This window comes from Puntigrus tetrazona, chromosome 12, assembly GCF_018831695.1.
Source record: "Puntigrus tetrazona isolate hp1 chromosome 12, ASM1883169v1, whole genome shotgun sequence".
Classification (NCBI taxonomy): Eukaryota; Metazoa; Chordata; class Actinopteri; order Cypriniformes; family Cyprinidae; genus Puntigrus; species Puntigrus tetrazona.
The window spans coordinates 1,280,151-1,307,759 of NC_056710.1; the positions used below are offsets into that span (position 1 = coordinate 1,280,151).

At 36.3% G+C, this 27,609-nt stretch overlaps 1 protein-coding gene across 7 annotated transcripts in view; it reads right to left on the minus strand.

The window, feature by feature from the left end:
- The window catches only part of pcdh15b (protocadherin-related 15b), a 156,658-nt gene that overhangs the window by 62,724 nt on the left and 66,325 nt on the right, over positions 1-27,609 (minus strand). For all 7 annotated transcript variants that reach the window (XM_043254465.1, XM_043254464.1, XM_043254466.1 and 4 more), the window contains 6 exons: positions 22,815-22,964; positions 20,818-21,011; positions 17,707-17,839; positions 16,737-16,816; positions 13,430-13,523; positions 7,520-7,648 (listed from right to left, as the gene is read on the minus strand). In XM_043254465.1, the coding sequence (XP_043110400.1) occupies positions 7,520-7,648; positions 13,430-13,523; positions 16,737-16,816; positions 17,707-17,839; positions 20,818-21,011; positions 22,815-22,964 (780 nt within the window). The remainder of the gene's footprint in view (positions 1-7,519; positions 7,649-13,429; positions 13,524-16,736; positions 16,817-17,706; positions 17,840-20,817; positions 21,012-22,814; positions 22,965-27,609) is intronic.

Genomic DNA, 27,609 nt, shown 5'->3' on the forward strand with positions numbered 1-27,609 from the left:
CATGCATATTAATATTAAACATTAAATACTAAAACATAAGTTACATTAGTTAATGCCATTAACAAATGCAACATTAAAATTTTTTACAATAAAATATTAGATTAAAGCCAAATTTCAACCAAAAATGAAAATGACATCATGATTTGTTCACTCTCAAGCCATCCTGAGCAAGTTTTAAATATGGATATTTTTATTACACAAACACACAAAGCCGCATGGAGCACCTCGTTCGCAAAGACCATTCACTGCCAGGTATCCGTCTGAACGACTAAAGTCATATACATCCATGATGGCTTGAGTAAATCACGGGCTAATTATCGTTTTTTAAAGAACAATCCCCTTTAACAGACTGACAGATTAATAAATGAATAATACCTTCAACAACTCAAGCAGACGTTTTAATCAACGTGAATGGAACCTTATTGCAAAGCGTAATCAAACCTTCCATGGCATTCCCGTTAAAAATCCCTCGTATTTTCAGGTTTTCCGCAACTGTGAGATCCCTGCCCTCCGCACAGAGAGAAATAACCTGCCCATATGGCTGCGAAAACATAACCTTAGTTTATAATTTGAACGCGTCACCGCACGGAGTCACCAAACTGCACACACCCCTAGAGACACCTGCTTCATCAGCAGGGTGATGAGACAATCAACAAAAACACCAGCAAGATTTGTGGCTCCCTGCAGTGGTACAGACAGGTGCACGGTGTTGTTCTTTGACATTCTCGTGGCAATTATCTCCACTCAGCTCACAGACACCAATAAAAAGTCATACCGAATCAAAACGGTACAGGAGTAGTTCACGCAGCAATAAAAATTTCCATTGTTTATTTACCCTTTATTATATTTAAAAGGTGTCATTTTAAACCCTTAAGAGTCCTCGTTTGCTTTTATCGTACTCAAAAGAGCAGCTAGGGTTTTCCTCAAAGTATCTTCTTCACTGTTTCACGGTAGAACGAAAGCCTCACGTAATGACCTGGGAATGACAGATGGACCATCAATAAAGCGCCTCTTCCCCTCTGCGGCGTCTCAAGTTTCTCCATTCAGACAGGCCTTACATATCAGATTTAATGGCATCAAGCGAACTCCCGCTTCTTATCCGCTCAGCGCTTGTGCATAAAAGCACCTCATTGACACTCAGGCGAAGTACTTTTGTTTCTGATAAGCCCTAAAACAAAGCATTCCAAGACCGGCTGCTATAAATTGTACAGGCGTAGACAGAGCAAACGCTGTCCTTCGCCAAAGGGTCGGGACTAAACTCTTTTACTACCGCCAAAGCTGAAACCCAGTGACAGACGCAACGCTTTGACGGTTCTTTGAAGAGCCACATATTCTGCGTTTAAAGCAACAGAATCTGAAAAATCAAGCTCGGCGATACGTATTAGTTAAGGGATAAAAGCTCGCTTCAAATGCTCTTTTCATTCCTGTGAGTTACAGTGATGTCTTCTATAATTTGAGGTGTTTCATATATAATTAAGAGATAAATGCTTAAAGAAAATGTCAGTGACGCAGATTTCCAGAGAACGCTTTTGCACGCAGTCATTGAAGCGGTGGTGACAGCGTGCTTTCTAAAGCCCACCAAGCTTGTCAAAAGTAACAGTAAACGTGGGTTTTTTCGGGATGTTTCCTCATTTAGAAATAAAAAAAGGCAGTTCGAAATAATACGAAATGAGACACTTATTGCGGTAAATAAAATGCCTTTAAAAGCTCACAGCATAACATCTGCAGTAGCTGTCGCTTTCATCAACAATGAGCAAAAGTTTTTGTTTTTCGCATTATAATATTTTCTCCATTCCAAGTTAAATATACAGAGACAACTGTGATAGACGTACAGCGTTCCATTAACCGATGCGCAGAAGATGATGTATAATGAATCACAATTCACAAAGCATATGTTTTGCAGGTGTGAGATTGTCAAGAGAGCGGATCATTTATCGTGTTTTATTCACCTAATTTGCTAAACAGATTTTATTATCATTCAATGTAAGAAATTTCAACTATGCATTACATTTGCATAAAAGTACATGTTTGTGTATGTCTCCATTGCAATTGCATGAAATTATAGGTTACATCTGCATCTGTGCAAAAACGGTATTCTTGATTTTCGCGAGCTAACGCTAAACATCAGTTTTTATTCTGTTGCACTTTTTGAAACAGAAAGTTTAAAATTGATAACATAATTAAAAAATAAATAAATAAAATTATAATAATTAAATACTGTGAATAACAAATTACATCTGTCCAGAATTAGTGCACAAATTAATGAATGAATTAAAATATTATTATTTATTTATTATTGTTTTCATATTTATTTAATATTTTACACAATAAAATTAATTAACAGCAATATGGGCAATGCAGTTAAAAACAGCTGGAGTTACAACTAATGGGCATAAAAATAGACAGAAATGTAGTTTATTATTATTATTTTAAATATTTATTTGTAAAAGTTTTAAATAGTAAAAGTTATATATATATATATATATATATATATATATATATATATATATATATATATATATATATATATATATATATATATATATATATATATAGAAGACTACTTTAATGCAGAGCTGAACTCCATGGAAACACAGTTCCTACATTTATGCTATGTGGACTTTAATGCTTAATGTTCTTTGTTCAAGATTTTCTGCACTAAATGAATATCATTCTTTTGATTATTTGGAAACATTTAGGTTAACTGCCCTCTAAAAAAAAAAAAAAGCAGAAATAATGGTAGGAAAACAAACACAAAATAAAGATAGCATTACAGAGATGGCAGTCCTTCCTGTGCGTTCTTTATCACATGCTAAGGTAAGCAAAAGCCGGTAATGAAAGCATTCATCTTCTTAGTAATCAATCGAAAGTTAATTAAACTTGAATATAGGGCACAGCAGAAATGCCACGCGATGCTTGCTCATGTTTGGGCTCGTGCTGTGATGTTTGTCTTGTGAAAACACAGTAAGAGGTGATAAAGAATGCAAATTTTTAATTAACGTTGCTATTTTTTTATGGTGTAGCAGACTGAAATGTTTCTACGTATCTCGCCTGTCTCTGTGACAGCCCTAGACTCTGTAAAAAACAAATAAGCAGCAATCTGACAACATGACACTGCCGTTTAGCCAATCAGAAGACCGACAACCGAATGAAACTAGTAAAACAAACCAACCTGGTTTCACTCCATTTCACTCCAAATGCTTCCAAAATCAGGCATAGTGAAATGGGGAAAACTGAAGCTTTGTCTTTTAAGACAGACTGCCACGTTAATGCATGTTTCTGGTCTTAATGTGAACGTTTCCAGAGTCTTTGCAATCTTTCATCAAAATGTAACGAAATGAGGTACAACTTTTCAACCCTCATTTTTAGTCAACAATCTGACTCAGTTTTTTACAATCCAAAATATTTTGATGTACAGAATCAAGTCTAAGTTTACATTTACAAGACAACGACTGTAAAAAGACTCATAATAAATGACAATACTATCAAAACCATCCTCATTTGGACTTGCATCGGCGTCATTTGTGCAGACAATAATGGAATCAGTTTCAACAACCCGTTTTCAAAGGTTTGCATTTTCAGGCCCCCTTGTCGCGTATGTGACCGGCCAGAAAACATAAAAAGTTGAAAGCGGTTGAAAACGGTGTAAACGATGTAAACACATTGTCTAGCTGAACATACTGTTTTTCTTGGAAAAACTTCATAATGCGCGAACAAGTGGGTTGTGAAAGGCGTTTCACATTGACTTTACAAAGGATGACTGCATTATCAGGAAAATAATGGCAGAGAGACAAGTTCTCACTATGTTTTCTAATTAGCAGTCATACTTCACACTAATACATCGAGCCTCCGATAACAACAGTTGGCCGCTTGTTTGTCTCACTTCTGCTCTGAGTTGAAATCATTACGAGGGGTATTGATGGAATGCAGACAAGTACATCAAAGAGAAGGCCGGCAGAAAATTAAGGTGTCTGCTTCTGCCCGCATCAAAAATGGCAAGTACACGAGTTCATAAACAGCTTTTTGATGAAAAACAAGCACAAGAATACGGACAGCATGTCAACCGACGAGTTCTCCAACCGCAGACAATGGGACGAGGCTCTCTGGCCTGAACTTAACCGACTTCAAACAAGTTTAAATTTCCCATGCTGTGGCATATTTGGAGTCATTTGAAATGAGCACGCCGGCCAGGTGTAATATCAGCGGCAATGCAGGCTCTGCTGCGATAGCGCTGATAGAGCTCTGTGGGCATTTCTCTAATGATATGGAAACCTCTGCTGCTCCACGTTAGCCGTAGGGGATGTTTAGCTAGCGTTAAGCTTTGGACCATATCCAATGTGCCTCGCTGGGAGATGTGTCAGAAGCTCCAAATGAATTCAGGACAAGTGAGGGTTTGTAAATGAAGCTTGTCGTACTGCGGCACGTGCACAAATATCACCTTGTCGAGAGGTGAACAATTAGCAAAAGCAGTGGAGTTGTGAAGTGGGGGGATTTCGCTATACCGCAGCATTAATATTTGCGCAAATGTCAGTGAGCAGGACTCTTTCACATTAATTGCATGTGAGAAACAGGAAGTGAAATGTGGAGTGGAATGTGCCACAAATCTAGATGTGAAAGTGAGAGTCTGTGCTGAATGTGAAGCGAAAACAAAAAGATTGTATCTTTAATATTGAGTTTATTTGCAAGCTACATGCAAAAACTAACACGAAGAGTGCAGTCTGATTTCCAAAGAGTCCAAGCACACAGTTCGATTTATAAAAATAACCCTGACTCATAAAAGTTGCTTTTAGTAAATCAAAAATATACAGTGGGAGAAGTTCAGATTACCTGAAACAAATCACTTTCGGTCATTTTTTTTTACTATGTAGTTACCTAAAGGCAAGCTGAATAAGTTTAAAACACTGCCTTGTGTAATCCTTAGCCTTAACAAAGAAAGATTTTCATGTACATGAAGCATATTAAGCCAAATGAAGCAAATTTAATCATAACTGGAATCTATGTCAATACCAAGGCTGTTTTAAATATTTGCTTCAGTGTTTTGTGCAGCCTCACTAATATATATATATATATATATATATATATATATATATATATATATATATATATATATATATATATATATAAACTTTTGTACTGTCTCATAAAAAAGTGTTGCATTTCCCTGAGAAACTTTGCGTTCTTTTGCGAAAACATTTGCATACTTTCGAAAACTTATTGCGCTCCCCAGAGAAAGTCTGTGCTCACTCGAAAAAAGAATCTCATATAATTTCCACCACAATTTTTTTGCAGGTGAACAAAAAGTTTCTCAGGGGAAAGCAAAAGTTTTGTGGTAGAATGCAAAAGCATATCATTTTATTTACCATCAGCGCGTCCCTGTAGGGGCCCCATAGTTTTGACTCTTTTTATACAGGCCTATTTATTAGCTTATTTTTACCTTAAGTGTTACACAAGTAAGTCTGTCTTTTAAAAAGCACGTACTTCACTAGATTATCCTAAAATGAACTGTTCTTATTTCTTAAGATTTCGTACCTGGTCTCATAAAAAATATGTACCTCTGTGCGTTTTTTTTAACACAGTTTTTACGTGCCTTACTGCACGTTTTACCACAGTTTCTAAAACACAGGTTCAATATGTGAACCCTGGCACATCTTTATTGCGTTTATATAGCTATGTATTGTGACGGTTCAGAATTGAATTTGCTAAAAGCTAATGCTCTAACACTAAACCTACCCTATAGTGCTAACAAATGCAAAACTAATATGAAAACACATTCGTTGGTGCAACCTGTTTGAAGAATATTAAGTGTCTGAGTTTTACTGCCTCTAGTGTTCATTTAATTTAGAACCTGTAGCTTGACACAGCATCTCTAGAAAAGCCCTGGAAAATGATGCCTGCCCATCTCATAAGGACCTATGTTTATCTGATGCAACGTCGATATGTTTAAGGAACGCTCTGCTAATAAACAGTCTGCCAGCATTAGCCTGTGATTATTCTGATGACAAAGTGCGGCTCTATTAATCTAGACCACTAATTACAACTCTTCGCAGCTTAACAGAGCCCAACAAAGCTGCTCATTACAGGACGTCCCCGAAGGTAACAAATTATTTAAATTACATTTCTTTAATTGGAAAATCATAAACAGTGGAGCGAGCAGGGACTTTGGCGGGTGTGCTGCGGGTATATGCCAGCTGGGCGAGCGATGGGGAGAGAGTGAGATGAGGGCTCAAGAGGGCAGAGAAAGACACTCCAGCTGCTGGCGTCACGCCCACGCCCCAGCAGGCACTGATTAACACCGGTCATATGAGACCACGGAAGGGATTGAAATCCTCAAATAGAACTGTACAAAAGAACAGTCAAGCTCGGTGAAAGTAACCATGACAGATTTAAAGGAGCAGGCCCGTGAATTGAGGTTTCAAAGGAGGAATCACATGCAGAAGTGGATTGCTTAGGGTTTGGGGCTTGATTGAATCCCTAACCCTAAGTATAAGCAACTGTAATGATGATTCTTGAAAGTACAGGTAAAACCATTGTTTCTATTTGTCCACTGGTAAATTTTGATATGAAAGAAATTGCATATTTAAACATAGGTTTTCAGATTATTTTCAACATGAAACAATTTAAGAAATGGGTTCAAATGGGTTTCAATTGTCTTTATGTGCTGGGATTAATCAACTGGGGAAAGTGCCGTATGTTGATATCTAATAGTTTTACATTAGTATTAATTCATATTTTTACCCTGTATATCTACAATATATTGTCTAAGTTACAGTCACTTTTAACATAGTTTAATAATTGTTTTTTTTGTGGCAATTTCAATAGAATCCCTTGCAATTGGTACAAATAGGGCAAATATTTTCCCCAAATAGATTTTTTCTGTTGCTATTTTGCTGTCTGGAGAAACTAGAAAGAAGGTGCACACATGTCCTGTGTTTTGTATTTGTTAATTTTTTGGGTTAATTTGATAATGCCTTTAGGTCCACAGTTTAGTATTCACATCTCTCACGTTGCACCAAAACTCCAAATTCATAAAGTCATCCCATCCAGTCATTCACAAGTCATACGATAGGTTTGTGTGTAAAACAGATGAGCATTATTTGTTAATAACAGAAATATTGGTCTGTTTCGCACAAACAATGGCTCAAAATACTGTGCACAATATTACTTTTTATGGAAACCGCATGATGCTTTTGTGCCTTTTCTGAAACTTTAAAGAATTAAACAGGTTTAAAAGTTTCATTTTTCATGTGTTGCTAAAAAAAGTCATGTGGGTGTACAAGTGACACAAGGGAGGAAAAATGACTTAGAATATTCATTTCTGCGTGAATGACTCATTTAAGTCAACAACAAGTGATGAGAGATCAGAAAAGTATAACCACAAAGTTACACTCTGAAGAGTAAACTTTAAGATTTCATCTTCTGCGACTCCAGAGGGCAGAAAGCAGCTGCACAGCAAATAGTTTACAGATCAAACAGCAAGGAGAACAAGTAGAAAGAATTATGAATGTGTTCTGGGTCTTACCTTTACTTGACCCACAAAAGCATTTGCCTCTTCTTCTTGAACTGTGAGATTAAGGGGCAGCAGAGGATCGAACTCAGGGTCATTATCATTGACATCAGTCACCGCTATATTCACCGTAGCGGTCGAGGTCTGAAAAAACGAGAAACCTTCAGGTTACTTTCATCATTACATGGATGCTTGTCAATAAAAACTTTCCAGAGTTTCAGTCGGCAATCCAAAAAAGCCTCAGCAAATCTGAAATGCGAACCTTGAGGCCTCTGTTGGATTTTGTCTGGTAGCAGGCTATCTTGGCTTTCACAAACAATTATCCATTTGCACTGATTAATTTACACAGAAGTTGCGAAATTGCTAACATATTTGCATTCATCATCAAGCTATGAATGGGGTCTAATGAAAAATATCCACAGCTGTTGAGCGGATTAGCGCTTCAGAATATAGATCGCCTCAACAAATTGATGGCTGCAACCAAATTAGCATGCTGGCAGAGATTCTGTCTGCTCACTAACAACAATTAACCATCTACATTCACAACAATTTACAAAGTGTCTCATTTTGAAAAATGAGGAATGCAAACACAACATTTAAACATTCATACGTACCCTTCAAACATATAATTAGCATACCTCAATTTTTTTATTATGCAAATATGATTTTTTTCTACATGATCAAAACACTGCAAATGGGTGAATCTAAGTAAAACTGAAAACATGGCATTTTAGATTCAACAATGGATAGATATTGACATGATAACAATGCCATATAGCAGTGATTTACACTGTAAAAAAATCTGTAAAATTTAAGGTGAAAATCTGACACCTGTGGTTGGCAGAAATCTACCGTAAAAAAAAACAAAACAAAAAAAAACAGGTTTTGGTTTTAAGTTGAATTTACAGTTAAATACCGTAATTTAATTAACTGATATGATGCTAATATACCAAGTACTGAAAATTTTTTGTACTTTTGAAATACACTGATAACCACCAAAAGCGGGTGGTGATGAAAAAGTCACGTAATGAACAAAAGCCCACCACAAGCAGCTTTTAAATATGAACATATATAGAAGAGGCTCAGTGTCATTCACACAAACACTAAACGCCATCACGGTAAAACTCGTTAAACCAAAATATGCAATAGATATTAATTAAACATTATTAGATGTAACATACAACTCTAATAAACATAAATGATAAGAAAAACTCAGAAGAAACATTGTGATTTGATTTGAATTTGAAATGCAATGCAGGGAATTCTGGGAACATCGATTCATATTTTTTCCCTGTAAATTTTACAGGAATTTACTATTAAAATCAGTCTTTTTTTTCCACAGTGTATGTCAAATATGTTATACGTATATAATAATGTCTTATAGGCATAATTAAAAATGTCAAATGTTAAATATTAATATATTAAAATAAATAACTGAAGAAGGTAATTTGGCATGTACTGTGTATAATGCCATAATCCAAAATATCCCAAGGGTTCTAAAACTGGTCTTATTTTGATTTATGCCTAATATAATTAATAACTTCTTTCTTTTAATTTTGTGGATAAATAAAACACAGCAGTTAATGTTGTGTTTAAAAACAAACTGTCCATCGTTCAATCAATCAATTAAATATTCAGTCGATCAGTCAATCAATTAATTTCCACCTTGATAACTTTTGATCTCTTTTGTTTTTACTTTACAACGCAAAAATGACATAACAAATCAAACAAAACAAATACTATATTGCAAGAATGATCTGACAAGCAAACAACTGAGTAAATTAATTAAAAAAAAAACATGAGGTAGTCAAGCTTTTTTTATGTTCTTACTATGTTGCACAAACAAAAATGTTCCGCTTGAAAAGTGTATTTGTGCTATAAGTAAACGTAACTATATAGATACATACAGATACATTTAGGAAACATGGATATACAGTACAAACAAGCAGCCTAAGGAACTCCACAAATTGTTGTGGCTCATTCAAACAATTAGATTGCAAGAAATTCAAAACCTTACATACTAAAAACCAAAACCAGGAATCCAGAAAGTAAGACCGTTTTCCTCAAAACATAGTTGCTTAGCCTCTTGTCAGATCATTCTGCATCCATTTATGTTGAGTCAGAGTCAATCTTGTTACTTTCCCTGAAACATAAAAAATAAGGGCGGTTGGAATATCCCAGGCAAGCCAGCGAGGATATTCCATAAATTAGAAGAAGGTTTTTCCCCTGCTGCTCTGACTTATTTGGTTTAAATGCTGGAGTATTTGGCAGATTGGTCCTGTAAATGTTTCATGTGCCGGCAATAAAGCTTGCTGAGTTTGCACTACTCTCTGAGTGTAAAATAAGGTAAGCTGATCTTGAGCCGAGACAAATGCACACAGGGTAATTTGGTTTTGTCAACAAACAGGTTCACATCTTGTGATTAGGAACTGGAAGGATACTATTAATCTTTAAGAAGGAAATGGTATCTTGCAACTTTATTGCTAAACCTGTGTATTTCCATAATAAAAAGGTATGAAATGTATTCTAGTTAGAACACTAATTCCCAACAGCTTCAATTTTAAATGTTAACTTTTTATCCGCGCATGAACACTCTGCACCGTTCGTGTTACCGGTGATTTGGAACAACCATTTAAATTTTTTTATAAAACTAGTGATTTACAGTAACATTGCAAATTAACATCATGATTTGATTGTATGTAAAAAAAGAAAAGAAAAAGGTTCATGCATTTCAGTAGTATTATAAGATACTTATTGTAAAAATAATAAATGAATAAAAATATATTGTTGTGTGATGAGATCAATTTGTTGGTTATTACAGTTATCCAGTCACTCCAGGCATAGTCGCAGGAGATTTCATATTGGATAGATTGATGAAGGCATAAAATAGATAGATAGATAGATAGATAGATAGATAGATAGATAGATAGATAGATAGATAGATAGATAGATAGATAGATAGATAGATAGATGTGATTAAATTAGAGGGATGATGGATGAAGGTATGGAATTGGGAGATGGATGAATAGAATGGATGGATGAATGGTATGGGATGGATGGATGGATGGATGGATGGATGGATGGATGAATGGGATGAGATTAGAGAGATAGATGAATGGAAGGATGGGATTGGGGATGAATGAATGGGATTGCCAGATGAGATGGGATGAATTGATATGGATTGAAAAGGGGTTAATACTGAATTGTGTCTACTCCAACAAAGTAAACAAGACTTTTGTGCCAATAGTCAAATGTCTGTATACACCAGACAGATATCTGGCTGTATCTGTTCCTCTAAACACAGACGGAGGAATGAAGAAATCTCTCATTTTGGCTCTGTGAATCTGTCTGGCTCTCACATCACCGTGTGCAATGCAATGCACAGCCCGCATGACCTCAGCAGGTACAAAGGTCAACTCTGGGTGTCTCCCAGGGCCCTTAAAAAGAGAAGCATTTCCCAACTCTCCTCTGCAGAAAAGGGACTGTTTATTAAATTGGCTAATGACCAGGTGGTTTAGCAAAGGTCACTGAATTTTAAAATCCTTCCAAACTGCACCTGCTTCCCCAGCCTTACGTCTCGACTTCACCCTTCATTTTTAGCCGCAAGTAAATCAGAAAGGTCATCGAGGGATAGTTGTGGGTAAATGGGAAGATGGGAATGAAACCTGCTGCACTGTTTTCTCATCTTACTTTCATGAGCTAAGCACGCAGTGAAGTCTTTCTCAACGGGTCAGGAAAGAGGAGAGATCACGGCTGCAAGAATTCTGCCAATTAAGATGTGCTTTGAATTATTCTAGGGATTATTAAAGTAATAGAGTCACCATCATTTGTTTGTAAAGCCTACACTAACGGGAACATAAGGCAAAGACTTTCGACTCCAACATAACATAATTTCACCGCCTGACAACCACCTTGACAGTTCGGATATAAATGGTGACCATTTTGCTTATAGCCAGATCCTTATGCACTTTCTTCCTGAAGAAGGTGAGTGATTATCCTTGAGTTTTGGAGGTGAACACGTTACATGTCCTTGAAGGGGGTTATAAATCCAGGCATCTCTTTTACTGAGGAATACTAAGTGAGATTTTCACCACTGGTTCATCCAGTAAGGGAAATAGGCTCAATGAGAGAGTGAAGCGAAAGAAGGTGCTTCATAATTAAAAAGCCCGTTCGGCTCGTTTATCTCCATCATTACGGCATAATCACTCCATTGTAAGATGCACCTCATTTTCCTCTATTTAGATCAATCACTGTGAGCCCTTTGTGAGAGTGGAGTGCACAGGAGAGACCAGTCGCTGGTAACTGCTAGAAGACTCACCCCATCAAAGAAAATCAAACACTTTTTCAAAAGAACGAACAAACGTGCAGATGAATGAACAAAGGAACAGACAAACAACAATCAGTGAGTGAAGGAATCATTTGTGTGACTGACTCACTTCATTGATTGTTAGCATAAATTAAATAATTTTAGACTTCTTATTATTTTGATTCGTATTCTCCTTATCCTTATTTCACAAAATTACTTACATTTTATAATTACTTTATAAGCGTGAAAACAAAATAAATCAAACACTTGATTTCTGAACAAATAATCAGCAATCAGTTTAATTGATTGATTGACGGAATAAAGCTTCTCGATACTTCTCACATAAACATAATGCCATATTATTATATATTCTTTCAAATTCTCACCGTTATGAATCTCATGGCATAAACATACCTTGGTGAACTTTTTAGCAAAACACTAAATACATACAGATGAATACATATCATTGCAGTTTGCAAAAAGAATCACCAACTTTTATTCCTTTTCACACACATTTACCGATTAATAAAGCGTAATTTTTGCACAATTACTTGAAGAATATCATGTTATGACTTCAAAACTATATTCAAAAACGGATGCTTTTGAATGTTAGCGTCACACATGTCCAGCTTCATATCTAAAGGTTTTCATAGACTGTATGTTTGTTAGGTAGCTTATGGAGTACGGAGATGTACAGTGTAAAAGGAAGTTGAAACTGCACGGCTGCATCAACAAATGTGTTTTTTATATCAGTTTTGCAACAGTCCATGGATAAATCAATTCTAAACCGGCACAATACATAGCTATATCTACATAATAAAAACGTGCCAGGGTTCACATATTAAACCTGTGTTTTATCGCCGCTCAGTAAACATTTTTCTGAAACTGTAGCAAAACGTGCAGTAAGGCACATAAAAACGGTCAGAGATCAGGTTGGAATATAGGCTATAGTGGTACAAACATGACCACGAAATGATTAATAAATTCTATAAAACAAACTCTTAAATGTTTGTGATGTCTAACACATTAATGCTAGTGAACTGAATATTATCTTCTGCTTCGTGTGAATAAATGTACATTTTAAATATAAATATGTATACCATTTCTTTATATAAAAATTGTATCAGATATAAAACTTACAATAAAAATTGTAAGAACATTTCACAATATTACTGTTTTTATTTCATTTATCTTTTTAAATGCAGCCTTGGTGAGCATAAAAAAATGTTTCGGTAGTCATTATATAAATATATAAATAAAACCAATTGATTAATGAACAAACAATCAGTGAGTGAAAGAATGATTAGATTGTCTACCCGACTGACAGAATGAATTAATCATGAATGCATTGGTTTCTTTCATTCGTGTTTGTATGTTTTGTAAATACATTCATGCAGCCAATGACGACAGAGATGACTATACAATGACCATTTTGACCATTTCTAACACTCATCTGCCCTTCTTTCTGTCAACATAATCGATTTTGTTAAACTCTGCCTGCCACGTTACACTGTGCCTACATGCGATGTCTGTTTAAGCAGAAGATTCGATTACGAGCTGTAGCTACAGCACTTTTCATCTTCAGTTGGGTGTGATTGATTGACAGGCTTCAGTCTTACCCCATCTGGCTTGCCGTCGGAGGCCGTGACTGTTAGCGTGTAGTGATCCGTGATCTCTCTGTCCAGTGTCTTCGCCAGCAGCAACAGCCCGGACCTGAAAGCAAAGGCGATGTGAAAACCTGAGGATTATAGAGCCCAGAGGTCTAAGTGTTTCAACTTCATGGTGGCTTTAGAGGGCAAGCAAAAGCGAAAAAGTGTTCAGATTTAAACAGCGTGCTGAGAAAACAAAACTGCAAAATGTCATACGCACAACAGGCCACAGCCGAAATCCAGACAAAGCGAATCATTTTCGGCTGAAATTAGTTCATCAAATATAGGCTGGATGGAATTATGTGCTGCTGAATGAGACGGCTAGCCAATATATTCATTTCTTGCAAGACCTGCGCCACTGTGAAAGGCTGAGGACATTTTATGTGTGCCTGGGGACGATTAGGGCTGAATTAATTGTTGTCAGGCAACAGCAGCCATGAGTAAAACATTGGGTCTCATTCAACTGAGTTCTAGAACACGTGCATTTGGTCACACGTTTACATTGGTTTACATGGCAATGCAAGTTTAACTGAGAACAGTGACTGCGCATAGTACAAATTCGAAGACTATGTGCAAGCAGGGTTACTTTCGGAGTACAAATATGCTAAATATGGAAATAAGATAAATATTTGTCCTCGCATTCATATTTTTGCCATTGCTTGATATTCATACTTCATTCATTCATGATTTTGTGAGATGAAACATATACAAATACGGTATATTGGTACGGAGTACTAATAAATAATTTAGTTCACACAAAATGAAAAACTGCTGAAAATATACGCACCCTCCGGATATTTAAGAGAAAGATAAGCTTGTTTCTTTATCAAAACTGATTTGGAAAGTCGTGTGCATTGCTTGAACATTATCGGGATATTTTTATCAGTTGTTTGGAATCTCATTCCGACGGCACCCATTCACTGCAGAGGATCATTGTGATGTATCATCATTGTGAGCATGTGATGTAATGCTAAATGTCTTTTTTATACATTTTAAAGAACTGGCTACTGCGGATAAGATGAATAGTGTATAAAAAATAATATATTTTATTTTATTGAGATTTATTGGAAACGACCGTTATCGCCACGCAGTTTCATTCCTTTTATAAATTTTAGATGTTTCATAAAAAAAACAAGTAATTTAATAGCAGTAGCTTAATAACAGTGCTTTCATGCCTTCCACTTTGTTATTATTAACGATTTAAGAATTTCATTATTTTCCATCATTTGATGAATAATGTCCTGATACGTAGAAATAGTAAAAAAAAATCTCTTTCAAATAAAAATCTACTTTACTTTTTGTCGTCAGATGTTAATTGCTATTTGTGCCCACAAATTATTCTATTGAAGGCCTAATTTGTGCAGAAAAGATAAAAATAATTTGGCTTAAATACAGCACGGCAATATTTCAGCACGTTTAATGTCTTCTTAAATGCATTATAAGCGCTGAAATGCCATATCCAAATGTGCCGTAGCTATTTAGTGAATTTGCCCTTTCATGTTTTGAAACAGCCGATCGTTCTGTCTTGACATGATATGTCCCCCAAAGCCCCCAGAGGAACTGTGAGACGGGTGGACACTGCTGTAGACGGTCATGCTATTCTCTAAATAAAATAAACAAATTCAAAGCAGCATCTTCGAGGCTCCAAAGGACCTCATGTATATTCATCGAGCATTCACTGCAAAGCATCATCTGTACATGTCTAAGAGCATGCTCGCGCACTAAATTACTCCCCTGAACAGCATCAATTGTAAATGAGAACCAGAGAATACGCAAGTTTATTATCGGTATCATAAGCAGCAGCTGCAAAGGTAAACCAAACCAGAAGGGCTGGTTAAAAAAAAAAAAAAACAACATGCATATTGCACATGCATCTTTCTAAATAACTGAAAGAAAACAGGAGGGTATTTAACACCACAAAACCAATTTTAAAACAGCATGGTGTAAGCTTTTAATTTAGTGCAACTACAGTAAAAAAAATAATAATGATGATTATGATAATAAATAAATAAATAAAAAAGACAACTATCTTGTAACTATCTTACGCCTAGCATAATATAGTTTTGAATAAATGCACATAAAACTGAAGTAAAAAATGAATACTAGATAAATTATAGATGTGTAGATGTGTAGCACCTATTCTGCATTGGTTTGTCTAATTTTTTGCATGAACATATCACTAAAAAAAACAGTATTAAGTGTCTTAAACCGAAGGACACAGTCTGCAGACCTGAACTATCATGCCCCATGTGAAAGTTATTCGACATATCTTTCCAAAATAAAGCAGGTGAGTTGGCACTTTAGCCTAAGCTTAGTTAAGAATATCTAAAATCCATTTAAAACCCTTACGTCCCCTCTGCTTGAAAATCTATCACAGTCATTTTGCACTTTTCTGAATAATTCCACTTTAAAATTCCATTTCGCTTACTTTATGAAAGGATAACCCCACACTTCCAACCCCCATGAAAGTGATTTTTAAACATATACTTTATATCACCATATTCACCCTCCAGCCAGACTTTTCCAGACTCCACAGTTACGCACAATCCCCTCGAACAGACAGCTCTATCGCAAGCTCCGCGGGGAGCACAAGGTATTGTGGGAAGGAGGAGAGGAAAGGAAGAGGCAGTAACTGTGAGAGATAAGCTCAGGTAGTTCAAGAAATATAGCTACATGTGGCTGTTCTTTATTTGCTGCTTACTGAAAGAAAAGTAGCAGTTCATTAGAAGCGTATCCCGGCTGTGGTATCCTGCTTAAATAACTCCAGAACAGGATCAAAAGCTTTTGCTCTGGGCTATGACCGAAATGCCCTTTGGGACCCTGCACACTACAGATTATAACATGCTTTACTAAATGCATTACTAAAGAAAGAGAGTGTGGGATATCGGCCACCTAATGTTGTTTACTCGTGCCAAATCAAATAAAACGCATCTGAGGTTTTCCTCTGAAAACTTTACTGCAAGCTGAAGCTGAAATGTCTCAGGACGCTGTTTGAAATGGAGGAATTAATATTTTCATCATTATGATCAATTATGCATCATGTTTGTGCTGTAATGTAATCTGCATCCAGCGCCTGTCAGGACGTGGCGGACCCGAACAAGGGAATATTTCACCGAAGGAAAGGCTTTTGTTTCTCTGCATTTTTCGGTGAGCGCAAAGCATCGCGTGAGTGCGCCTGTGTCCGAATCACAATTAAAATAGCTTCTCTTATTCAGACCCCAAAAAACGATGGATTTTGGCAGAGCGGCCTTGTTCCGGCCTTTCAAAGTGAGCTTACGTTTGGGAGACTTCAAAGACATTGTTTGGATCTCCTCTGAGGACTGTATATGTAATGGGATCTCTTTCACGGTCGGTTGCCTGCGAATGACAGAAAAAAGTTTTTTGTGTTACACTAATTCAATTATGATGAAAAAAGACTCTCAAACTTTGTGATCAGGAAACACAAAAACGGTATTTTGGCAGATGACATATTTGGATATGTTATATACAATATATACTTGTGATTTTTTTATTAATTAATTAATTAATTAATTTAGAAATTATTATTTCATTTTATTGAATTATTTTATTTTATTTTACATTTTTTGGGCGAAAATGTATTTATTTCAAAATATATCAAAAGATTGCAAAAAAGTAATTCTTTCCTAACAATTCTATAATGCTGAAAATTCTACTTTGCGTTACAGGAATGAATTATAAATATATTAAAATTGCAAAAAATTGCTAATTGTTTTTGCAATATTACAAAATAAATAAATATCAACTATTATCTTAATTATTTTTAAACTTTTGCGAATATTTATAATTATAACATTAAAGGAACATGACACTTGATTGTTACGCCAGAATAAGAGTATAGTTTTTAGTCATATCAGCCATATCAGTCGGTCTTAGCACACAGTTTAACTAAAGAAGAGTCAAGTTTAAATAGGAAAAATATTGAAACTCTTTGGTCATTTTTGAGCGGGATGCTACTGGTCTAATCAGATTCAATGATCTATGTTAAGCTACAGCTAAAAGTGCTCGGAGCTACAGCTGAAAGTGCTCCACAAGGCCCGGAGATCGGCTAAATGGATTATAAAATAGGAAAAACTCAACCGTTTAACTCTAGGGGAGTTGGAAATGAACATATTTTCAAAAAATGTGCCATGTTCCTTTAATACTACAATGTAATTAATATTAATGTTGAAACAATAACGCCCTAATGAGAGTAGCTCAACAGGTAAATGAGCTAATGGGTAAGTCACCTGTATGTTGAGAAGCGTGGCTCCAGTCCTCATGGCCTCACTGACCTCCAGGCTGTATAAGAGCTGAGGAAAACGGGGAGGACTCTGGTTGTTGGGGGGCAGTACTTCAATATACACCGTAGTAATGGAACTTCTAAAGAAACACAAGGAACAATATTTATATTCCTTTATCTGACAAAAGTATTAAGTGTTTCAACACAGCTACCAACCATGCCAAACACCAGCCACAAAAATATCAGAATGCAAAACGAGTTTCAATATATAATTTCCTAAAATGCAACGGCTCTGTTCCAAAAGTGAGGGATTTGACTGAATAGGCAGCAGTGTAAGGCACCGCAGGTAGTCCTAACGCAAAGGTAATTTAAAAAATGTAGAGATTCCATAATCACACTGCCTTGTGAGTTACCTTCTTTCGGCCTAACTATAAGGCAGCACTGAATGAAAAACATTCCCATAATGTATTGTGACGGGGGAAAAAACAAAAAAATAGTAATAATAATAACTTCATGTATTCACTGAAGTTTGGGAAAAGTATGTTATTTGTATTTTCCCCTCTTATAATAGTTAACACTATATACATTTTAAAATATTAACTTTAACTATATGAGGTTTGACATATAAATGTTTTAAATATCATTTTTAGGGACGTTTGCTAACACTTTATTAACACTATAATACAGAGTAATTACCTTCTTAGGTACATAGTAGTAGCCATTGTACTTACATGAAATAAAATATATTTATGTTATTAAAACAGTTTGTAATTTTGTAGATGTAACAGGCAGCTATTGTTACGCAGCTACTTACACTTTACACTTTATTTTAAAGGTGCTGTATGTAGGATTGAGAATGAGTGTTTGAACTAGGTATTACAGTCCGAATTCAAGATACTGAAGAGGTTTTTTTTCAGCTGGCTCCTCCTACTCAGACGCGAGGCACGCGTAGGTTGCCGGATTCCCGCTAAGACTTCTTTCATTCGCTAGCTTCCATGATCAAAATTAATTATGCTGTGTTTTCTGCCAACTGGCAGCCTGAGGTTCTGAAAAACGATTGGATAAACTGGCAGTGGGCGGGTTTTACAAATCAAAACAGAAACCAACATTCGGGGCTGGAACGCACATTTTCAAAGGAGAATAACAGACTGTAGCACTGTTTTTGAGATAAACAAGCATGTTTCTTAAATGTCTGCAAGCATATTATAGCATTTTTATGCTTTATTAGAGTCAAAATCCTACATGCACCACCTTTAAGTAGCTTATGTCTTATTAATATTCTGTAATTTTAATGCAATTAGAAAGGTATTATGTGTATTTAAGATGTGTACTAATGGGTTAAATCAGACTAAGGTGCAGCCAGATGCACATGTATATTTAAGTGCAATCTTGATACACTTTATTTTAAGCAGCTTATGCCCGTGTAATATTCTGTAAATCTAATGTAACAGTAGCAGCCTATTACATTTACATAATTACAAACTTTAAGTACAAACTGTTCGTTCTAACTTAGTTACATGGAAAGTACATTTTGTTTTATGTTAACACAATGGCTACTACTAAGTTACTTACTAGGTAATGACACTGTATTATGGACAACTTAAAATGTAGTGTTAACGAAAATATTTTATATATGTTCTCATAATGTTAAAAGCATGTCCTTGATAATGTTATTTACACATAAAGCTTCTAAGGCCCTCTTTACAGTAGTGTGTTTTCATTTAAATATAGTTTTGTAAAATGAAAACAATCTTTGTAATGCTTTCACTGCATAATCATAGTGTGTGTGTGTGTGTGTGTGTGTATATATATATATATATATATATATATATATATATATATAATTTATATATAATAAAATATATAATTTTTTTTGTAACCTTAAAAAAACATTATAATCACAAGAATAAAATTGGATATTTAGTCTAATTGGAATACTTAAAATAAACAGAAATAACATTATATTTTGAGTGAACATTAATAACAGTAGAATAGTGCAAGCAACATTTTCGTAACCTTTAAATAATGTTAAAATGGAGACAAAGAAATGGATATTTCATCATTTTAGAAACATTTCAAAACAATGTTCCCACAGTGGTTTCATAACCTAAATTTGTTACCTGGGAATGGACGCTTCACATAAAAGTTTTCTGATTTAAATAGTTTCACTTGGTTTCAGATCTGTTTATTGAAGATGAATCAAACTTATTTTCTGTAATCACGAGATGCAATCGGACGCAGCTGATTGAGCACATGCAACGTTTTTGCATGATCTCTGATACGGATTCTATTCTGACAAAGAAAATCACCATGCAGTTTCTTTAAGCCTAGCTAACAATAGCGGTCCAATTCCGGGTCGTTTTCTGGATGTTTAGTGAAAACCCAGCCTGGTGCTGTCATTGTTTTATGACACATTGTATCAAGGCGCTCATCAGCGTGGTTGAAGCAAATTAGATTTGGGAGTATTTTCGCTTTGGAAATGTTCCAGTATGATGAATTGGATGCCACTGCTTTCATAAAACTTTAAAACAGAAAAATAAGAGATGAAAATAACTATCCGATTCTCACAAGCTCAACCGCCATCTGTCCAAGGCATACGTATAATAGCACACCTGCTGCCTTTGGCTTCAACCATAAACCTCTCTACAATATCTCGATAAAGTGAATACGCAGTTTAAACCAAGTATCACTCTGTGGAGAAGAACTTCCAATTTAGGCTGATTTATTGTGAATATTAGACGTTTTTAAACTTGCTCCCGAACAGTGAAACAACGCGTTTCCTGAACTTCCCTTGCCCTCATTCTGTTTCTGCTTCATTCCTCTGTATTGATTCGGCGGTCAGCAAGAATTACAGAGGGCAGCGGCTTCTATGAATTGGACAGGAGAGGAGGTAGCGGCAATTATAGTGAAAAGCCCTTAATTTCCGCTCTTCCAAGTGTCAGATGGACAAGAGCAGGGGCCTATATCAGCAAAGTGTTCTTGGGGATATTTCCGAAGTAAAATCTGTCACCGCGCGGCATTGTATTGATCTCAAACAGGGTATGCGAGGTTGAGTCGTCTGTTAGAGAGTGAGAGGTACTCGTTTTTTTAACCCTCATTGGGTTTTCAGTTGATTTACCTTCTCTGGGACGCAGGAGCGTTGTCCGAGGCCCTAACGGTGAGGGCGTAGGACCGTCCCACGGTCAGGTTTACACCAGGCAGCACGGTGATCTTTCCTGTGTAGTCATTGACGGTGAAGTGCCCCTGATCCCCTGCCAAGATTTTGTAGCTCACCAACCCATTGGGACCCTCATCAGCGTCCACTGCTGTCAGCTAAAAAAATTAATTGGAGCCGTTACTTCCGAGAGGACCTGCAAAAGGTGCTTATTCACGTTCATCACTGTCCAAGCTTCCTCTTAGGACCAGGCTGAATCATGAAACCTGCCAAGAACATGTCCGGGTCATGTTGGCTGGATTCGCTTAAAAGGTTTTCGCACATTCAGCAACTGAATACACTGGATCATGGGTAATTTGTCAATAAAGACACAGTTTTTATTTTTAAACAACTTTTTAAAAAATTTAAAAAATCCAAAGAAACATATATTGTATATCAGTAGTTATGACTGTCTTGGCAGTAATTTATACTTACTAATGAATACGTAATAAAAACCTTAATTTCTCAAATTATAACTGTATAACTGATAACTGTCAAAAGAATGTAATACATTATTGAGAATTGCCATAAAAAAAAAAGAAATGAAAAACAACATGTATAAAGCTTTGTACACACCAAGACTTATTAACACGCGAGCTAACCGCCAGCATTTTTGTGTTCATATACAATTGATTTTTGCTGGCGATGAGCCGAGTTAATGTGCAAATTTACTCCCTGACATTAGATGGCGCTTAATGAAAAATAGAAATACCCCATCAAACCCTATTTGATTTTCAATTCCTCTTCATAATATCTCTTTCTTGTAGAGATGTTTGTAGTCACTGTTGCCCTTTGTGGACAGACACCAATGGGACCAGCAGCTCTACACTTGTCTTGTCTCGATGTATCTCGATTCATCGTTTGGTATCATTGTTGTGTTTGGCAAGTTTCTTGAGCTCGCCAAACAAGTCATGTTTTACTCTAAGCTCACCAGCTCCAGGCACGTGAATATAAGCACCAATCTCATTGGTCGAATATAAGCATCAATCTCATACAAGCACCAATCTCATTGAAATGGTACAATTGTCATAATTTTTTTTTTTTTTATGACAATTGTACACCTAGAGTTTTGCGCGTAAAATGCTAAAATTTGTTGGTGCCACACTTTGTTTAGCCAAGTAAAAGATGCAGTAAAAGATGCAGATAATTGCATGTGATATTCGTTCTGGTGTGCACAACCTTCAGAATAAAACAAAAATCCTTAAAAAAAAATAAAAGACAAAAATTCAGCCAAAAATATTTAACAGAAATCCTTTAAATACTGTTATAAAATACTTAAAACATACACATAATATTTATTTTGACCTTGTTTCTGACTCACTAATTCTACAGACAGGGAGAAGAGGATTTTTTTTCAGAACCTTTATGAAGTGACAACTACCAGCATACAATGGAGCGGTTAACCTTTTTTCATACAACTTGCATTTTTTAATTTTAACTTCTGGGGTCAATCTTTCAGCGTGTCAGAGCAAATCTGCGCTCTGTTCATGTTCTGATTGCGAAGGAATCAGTTATGCACACATTTCCAAAGAAAATTCCCATTAAGACAAAGATTAAACAGAGATCCGAGCAATTATTGCAGCAATAAGCCCCTCATAAATGTGGGAACTACAGCTATTAATTCAAATGAGTGGATTAAGGGTGAAAAGCTCTGCAAAAAACGGTTTGCATGGTTTCCAGGAATCTAAACATTCCTAAAACAAGGTCAATGTATTTGAGTAGCAAAACTGTATAAAATACAGTATTATCAAAATGTGATTTTGTCAAATAATATGTCAATAGGTTATTTTATGAATTATATAAAGCACAAATTAAAGCATATTTTCAGGCAATACATTTTTTTTTTAATTAAGGGCGCTTTGATGACTCTCTTAGAACCCCAGACAAAATGTTAATAAAGATATGAGTATCTTATTGATTACCTGTAAGATTGTGTCTCCAGGCTGCATGTCTGTGTAAACATTTACACTGTAGGAGACGTTGGAGAAGGTGGGTGTGTTGTCATTGGCGTCAATCACAGTGATATTTACAGTGACTGGAGAGCTCTCCTGAACGCCATCTGAGGCAGTCATCTACAAAACAAGTAATGAAACTGTTAATGTCAAAACCGTACGGCAGAGAAACACATTTAGCGCAATGAGAAGAACCGCATTTGCTTCTTAATTTCAAAATTACACATTGCTCGCCGATAAATTACTGCAAATCAGCCATTTTAGAAAAGGCAAGCTAAAAGCAACATTTGAAAATTGCTGCTAACTACCTATCAGCAAACAGATACTGTGATGTAAAAGGCAGATAGCCTCGTGCATTTTCCCTTTTGCTTATTGTGATAGCAGAAGCCTAGCCAAATTATTCAAATGAATGCTCTTGCGTGGAGAGAACAGTCCATTGGCGGTACTCCCAACTGCCTCACTAGCTGTCAACTAGACTAATGGGACATCACAGAGAGGTTGTGGACTGCACTGTGAGAAGGGCGAAGTGTTTCTGTCAACCTCCACATGGAATAAAAGAGCCGAGGCTCGAGCGCAGAAGGGGGTAGTCAAGTCAAATATCATGAATAAAAGACAACATGCATTATGTTAATAACAGATTAAAACATGCTTATTATGGCTGGGCATTTTTCTGATGACAACGTGATAAAGGCCTATATAACCACAAAGTTTCAATGAAATAACACATTTAGAGTTTCTAAGGTTGAATTTAAATTCATAAAATGTGGGGAAGAAATCATTTGGAAATGAATACATATTGAAAAACAAATATGAACTTGTTTTAAAAAAAATAAATAAAAACATGTAAAATAAACAACTACAATTCTGTAATTCTATTATATTAATTGTTCCATAAAAAATTTATGTATACACACACACACACAACAATACTGTAACCAACAGTACACTCAATCATGTTTATTTTATATACAATACACAGCAAATATGACATATTTAGATGAAACTCGCAGCTGAATGCAGAGAGTACTTGAGACTGTTGCTATTGTTTATCATCTGTAGCTTCTAGAGATATAACGCTGGATAAAGATGAAAATTTCTAGTTTGTTAGCAGACTTTCTAATCCAGAATGCTCTTTTGGTACCTAACTTTCTATTTTGCATCCAGCAAAAGTGTAAACTAAATGCTATATGCTACTATGCGATAAGTCCTATCTAGCAACTGCATAGCCACACAAAGCTCACGGAACCTAGCATCCATGATAGCATGCTAATAAATTTGCATTGTAGCAGTTAGTTTTGTGCATTTGCAAATTATAACAATATAATGTTTATCAGTACACTCTCAGAAATACAAAAAGTACAAAAGCTGTACTTTTCAAAAGGTACAAGTTTGTACTTGAAGGGTCCATTTTGATACCTTAAAGGTACATATTAGAACCTAATAGGTACAAAAATGTAATACCCCTGTAACAGCTTTTGTACCTTTTTTTTTTGAAAGTGTAGTTACCGATACCAAGTAGTCCACTTTTTTGTTTTTGGCAGAAACTATGGTCACTACACTAAATTTTCATAATGGCTATCCTTGAAACACTACTCAAGGATGTAGGATCTCAAAAAATCAGCTACAAGCACAATACTTTCCTCTGTGTTATTTCAGAGAACAATTTCCTCCAAATTAACCGCACCATGGGTATAACTTTGCAACCCAACAGACTCGTTTAAACGAGCGAAAACAATGTTTATTGGCTACAAAGATAGGACAAATGAGATGCTTGATATTCCACTGCTCCGGCAAACAAAGTTCATCTTGTCGCAAAACAGATAATGGCATCTCTAAGCAGCCATTTGTATGTGACACGCCAGCCTAACACGGCACAGTAACATCACCGGCGGGACCCGAACTCCTCTGTTCCTTTAGAAGAGACCAGCTGGTTTGAGTTTCTGAATGAATCGGCGCTCAGCGGGCGTGAGGCGCAGTGCAGTGAATGCTAAGTCCTGCAGCCCGCGTCCCACGAGCCGACCGCGACGCACGTCTGACTGAGAATCAGCATTCAATCCCAGTGCCCGCCACAATTTAGTGTTCTCATACCGTAATTACACACTCCTATAGAATCAGGCACAAAGGTCTTTTCAGCGTGAAAGCATGGTGAGAAATGTCTAGCGATAAGCTCAAAGCATACTTTGGTTTTTCTGTGTATGCTAGGGTACAACGCATGCACTATGCAATTTTCTATCCACACATACTCTGAAAGCATTTGTTTGTCCACGAGGCTGTTGTTTTCACGGTTGAAAAACAAATGGCAACAAGACATAGCAACAAACTACTGTGGCAACGGAAGCAGGTTGGAGGGGGGGAGCAAAGTGACATACATATATCTGATGGAAATAAAGTCACTCCCACTGTACCTCTTATTTCAATTCAAAGCAAAATTATACTTGAGTGTAAATCGGTCCTTAAATCTGATTGGCTGATAAGAGTGTGATATTCCAGTGAGAACAGTATTCCAACCATTTCGGTTTGTTTCGCTCCACTTTTTTTCGGTGTAGAAGCATAAGCCTAAAAATTATATTTCCTGAAAACGTATCCGTCAAATCTGATTGGTTGATTGGAATCTTGTACTTCGTTCGCGCTCACCAACTCCTCGCTTGACAGCTACTGAACATCTGAACATAACAAAACAAAAGCACATTTAACGGATCTCCTTCCATCTGTTCTACAAAATGTAATATGTGTAAAAATGTATATTTCTTTAAGCGTGAATATTAATTGTATCTACCGGCAAAGGCATTACTCGGTACAGGTCGTGCACCACTGCGCAGAGCAGTGTTCATTTCATACTTTGTGAAAGCTTAATTAATGTATAAATTACATTAAACACTGCATTTAATGTATGAGGTACATTTACAACAAACTGGTAATGTCATATAGTGTTATGGTGTACTGTAATCAAATGTAGCCTGTGGAAATGCAGACAGAACACGTGGTATTCATCTAAGATCTTCATAGCTTGCAAACAATAGCCTTTGCAGATTTGACTGTAGATGTGTCTTCAACACTCTTGATGTTCTTAAACTTTCAGTTAAAACACCCCCACACTTTTAACTACCAAATTAGACCTCTTCCATCCCTCAACAACCCAATCTCCTAAAATATTTCAGCCAATATGGCGTTACAGAAAGAAACCAAAATAACTCATAGTGTGTTCAGATTGGCTAAAAAGAAGTTTGGGCTGCTCCCCTCACTGTTGTTTGCTGTGAGTCTGTCACAGAGACAGACGTGATTCCTCAGGACACCTATTTCAGTGATATCTGTCAGGTAGAGCCTGTGCAATTGACATGTCGGTGTTTTGGTACTCTTGTGGTAGATGCAAGTTTGCGTCTGGCACGGGGAATGCAATTATCCGATTCCCACTCCTCTCTCCTCACAATTTCCTGCCTCCTCTTCACAGCATCGCGCTAACAAAGAAGCCGAAGCTCGTGCAATAATAATAAAAAAAGCAGCCAAAAAACACCTGGATGAGCAAGTAAAACACTGAAGCATCATATCGCCCCAAGCCTGACAAGGTTTTGGCTGAAACTAGCTAATTTGAAAGCTGCGACTTCAACAAACAGCAAATTAGGAAGTGCTAAGAGTACACTGCACTTCGACAAATAATGGTGAAACTGGAAACCGCTGTTGCCACAGAGACAGTGTTACCCAACTTTACGAGGGAAATCAATCCTAGAGTCATGACATCATCTCAGCGAGGCGCTTCAAGAGCTGAGCTTATCACATGTGCAAAGTTTGGCACGTCAAACTAGACAGCTCAGACATCTCAGTTAGCTCCAGGGTGCTGCTTAGGTGGAGTCCTTCATGTCGGTCCCTTCTGCTTAAAAACAAATTCAAGGACGTGCACCTCAGTAAGAGTAAGTGAGCTGCATCACTGAAAGGCACCATTACTGCCTAAGTTATTTCATGTATATATGCAGCTGAAAAAGTGGGAGCTTAGCAACTACTACTGTTAGAAAAACAGATATATTGTCAGAAGAAGATGGGTATATATATACTGTATATATATATATATAGAGAGAGAGAGAGAGAGAGAGAGAGAGAGAGAGAGAGAAACAGACTTACTTATTAAGGTATAATTAGATAGATAGATAATTAGTACAATTTAAGACATATATATACATATATATATAACGGTAATGCTTCATAATTATAAAAACACGCAGTCACTCATATCCATTTAGAATACATCCAATATACTGGATTTGTAGAAAATGCTGCTAAAAATGTCACCCATGTATTGACAAGCAAGTATGTGCCAACAAGTACAATTGCAGCAAACGTGTTTCCATTAACTAGGGAGATGCAATTGTGTATTCTTTGTGTAGGTCATAATAGTATGACCCATACTTCCATAATTTCCCCGGTCCTAAAAATACCATTGTTCTCTCTCATTAACAGGCCGACAGCACTATAATACACTCCACTGTATCACTGTAATATATGTCAGAGACTAAAATAACCACAGACGTGCTCAGCGTTAATTCGAATCCATTCAGGACCAAGCAAAAATGTGGAGAAAACAGCAACCACCTACAAGTCACAAAATTGAGATCTGCATATCTCTATTGCACAGATTGATAGGCAGGGAAATATGGCGCTTTTGTGTAAATTGCATAGCAGGACCCTTAGGGAATTACTGATGGCATGACTGCAGTTATCTGAATTGTCCGTGTGACCTGATGCAGCGCTGTGCCATCCAGCATTGTATCTAAAC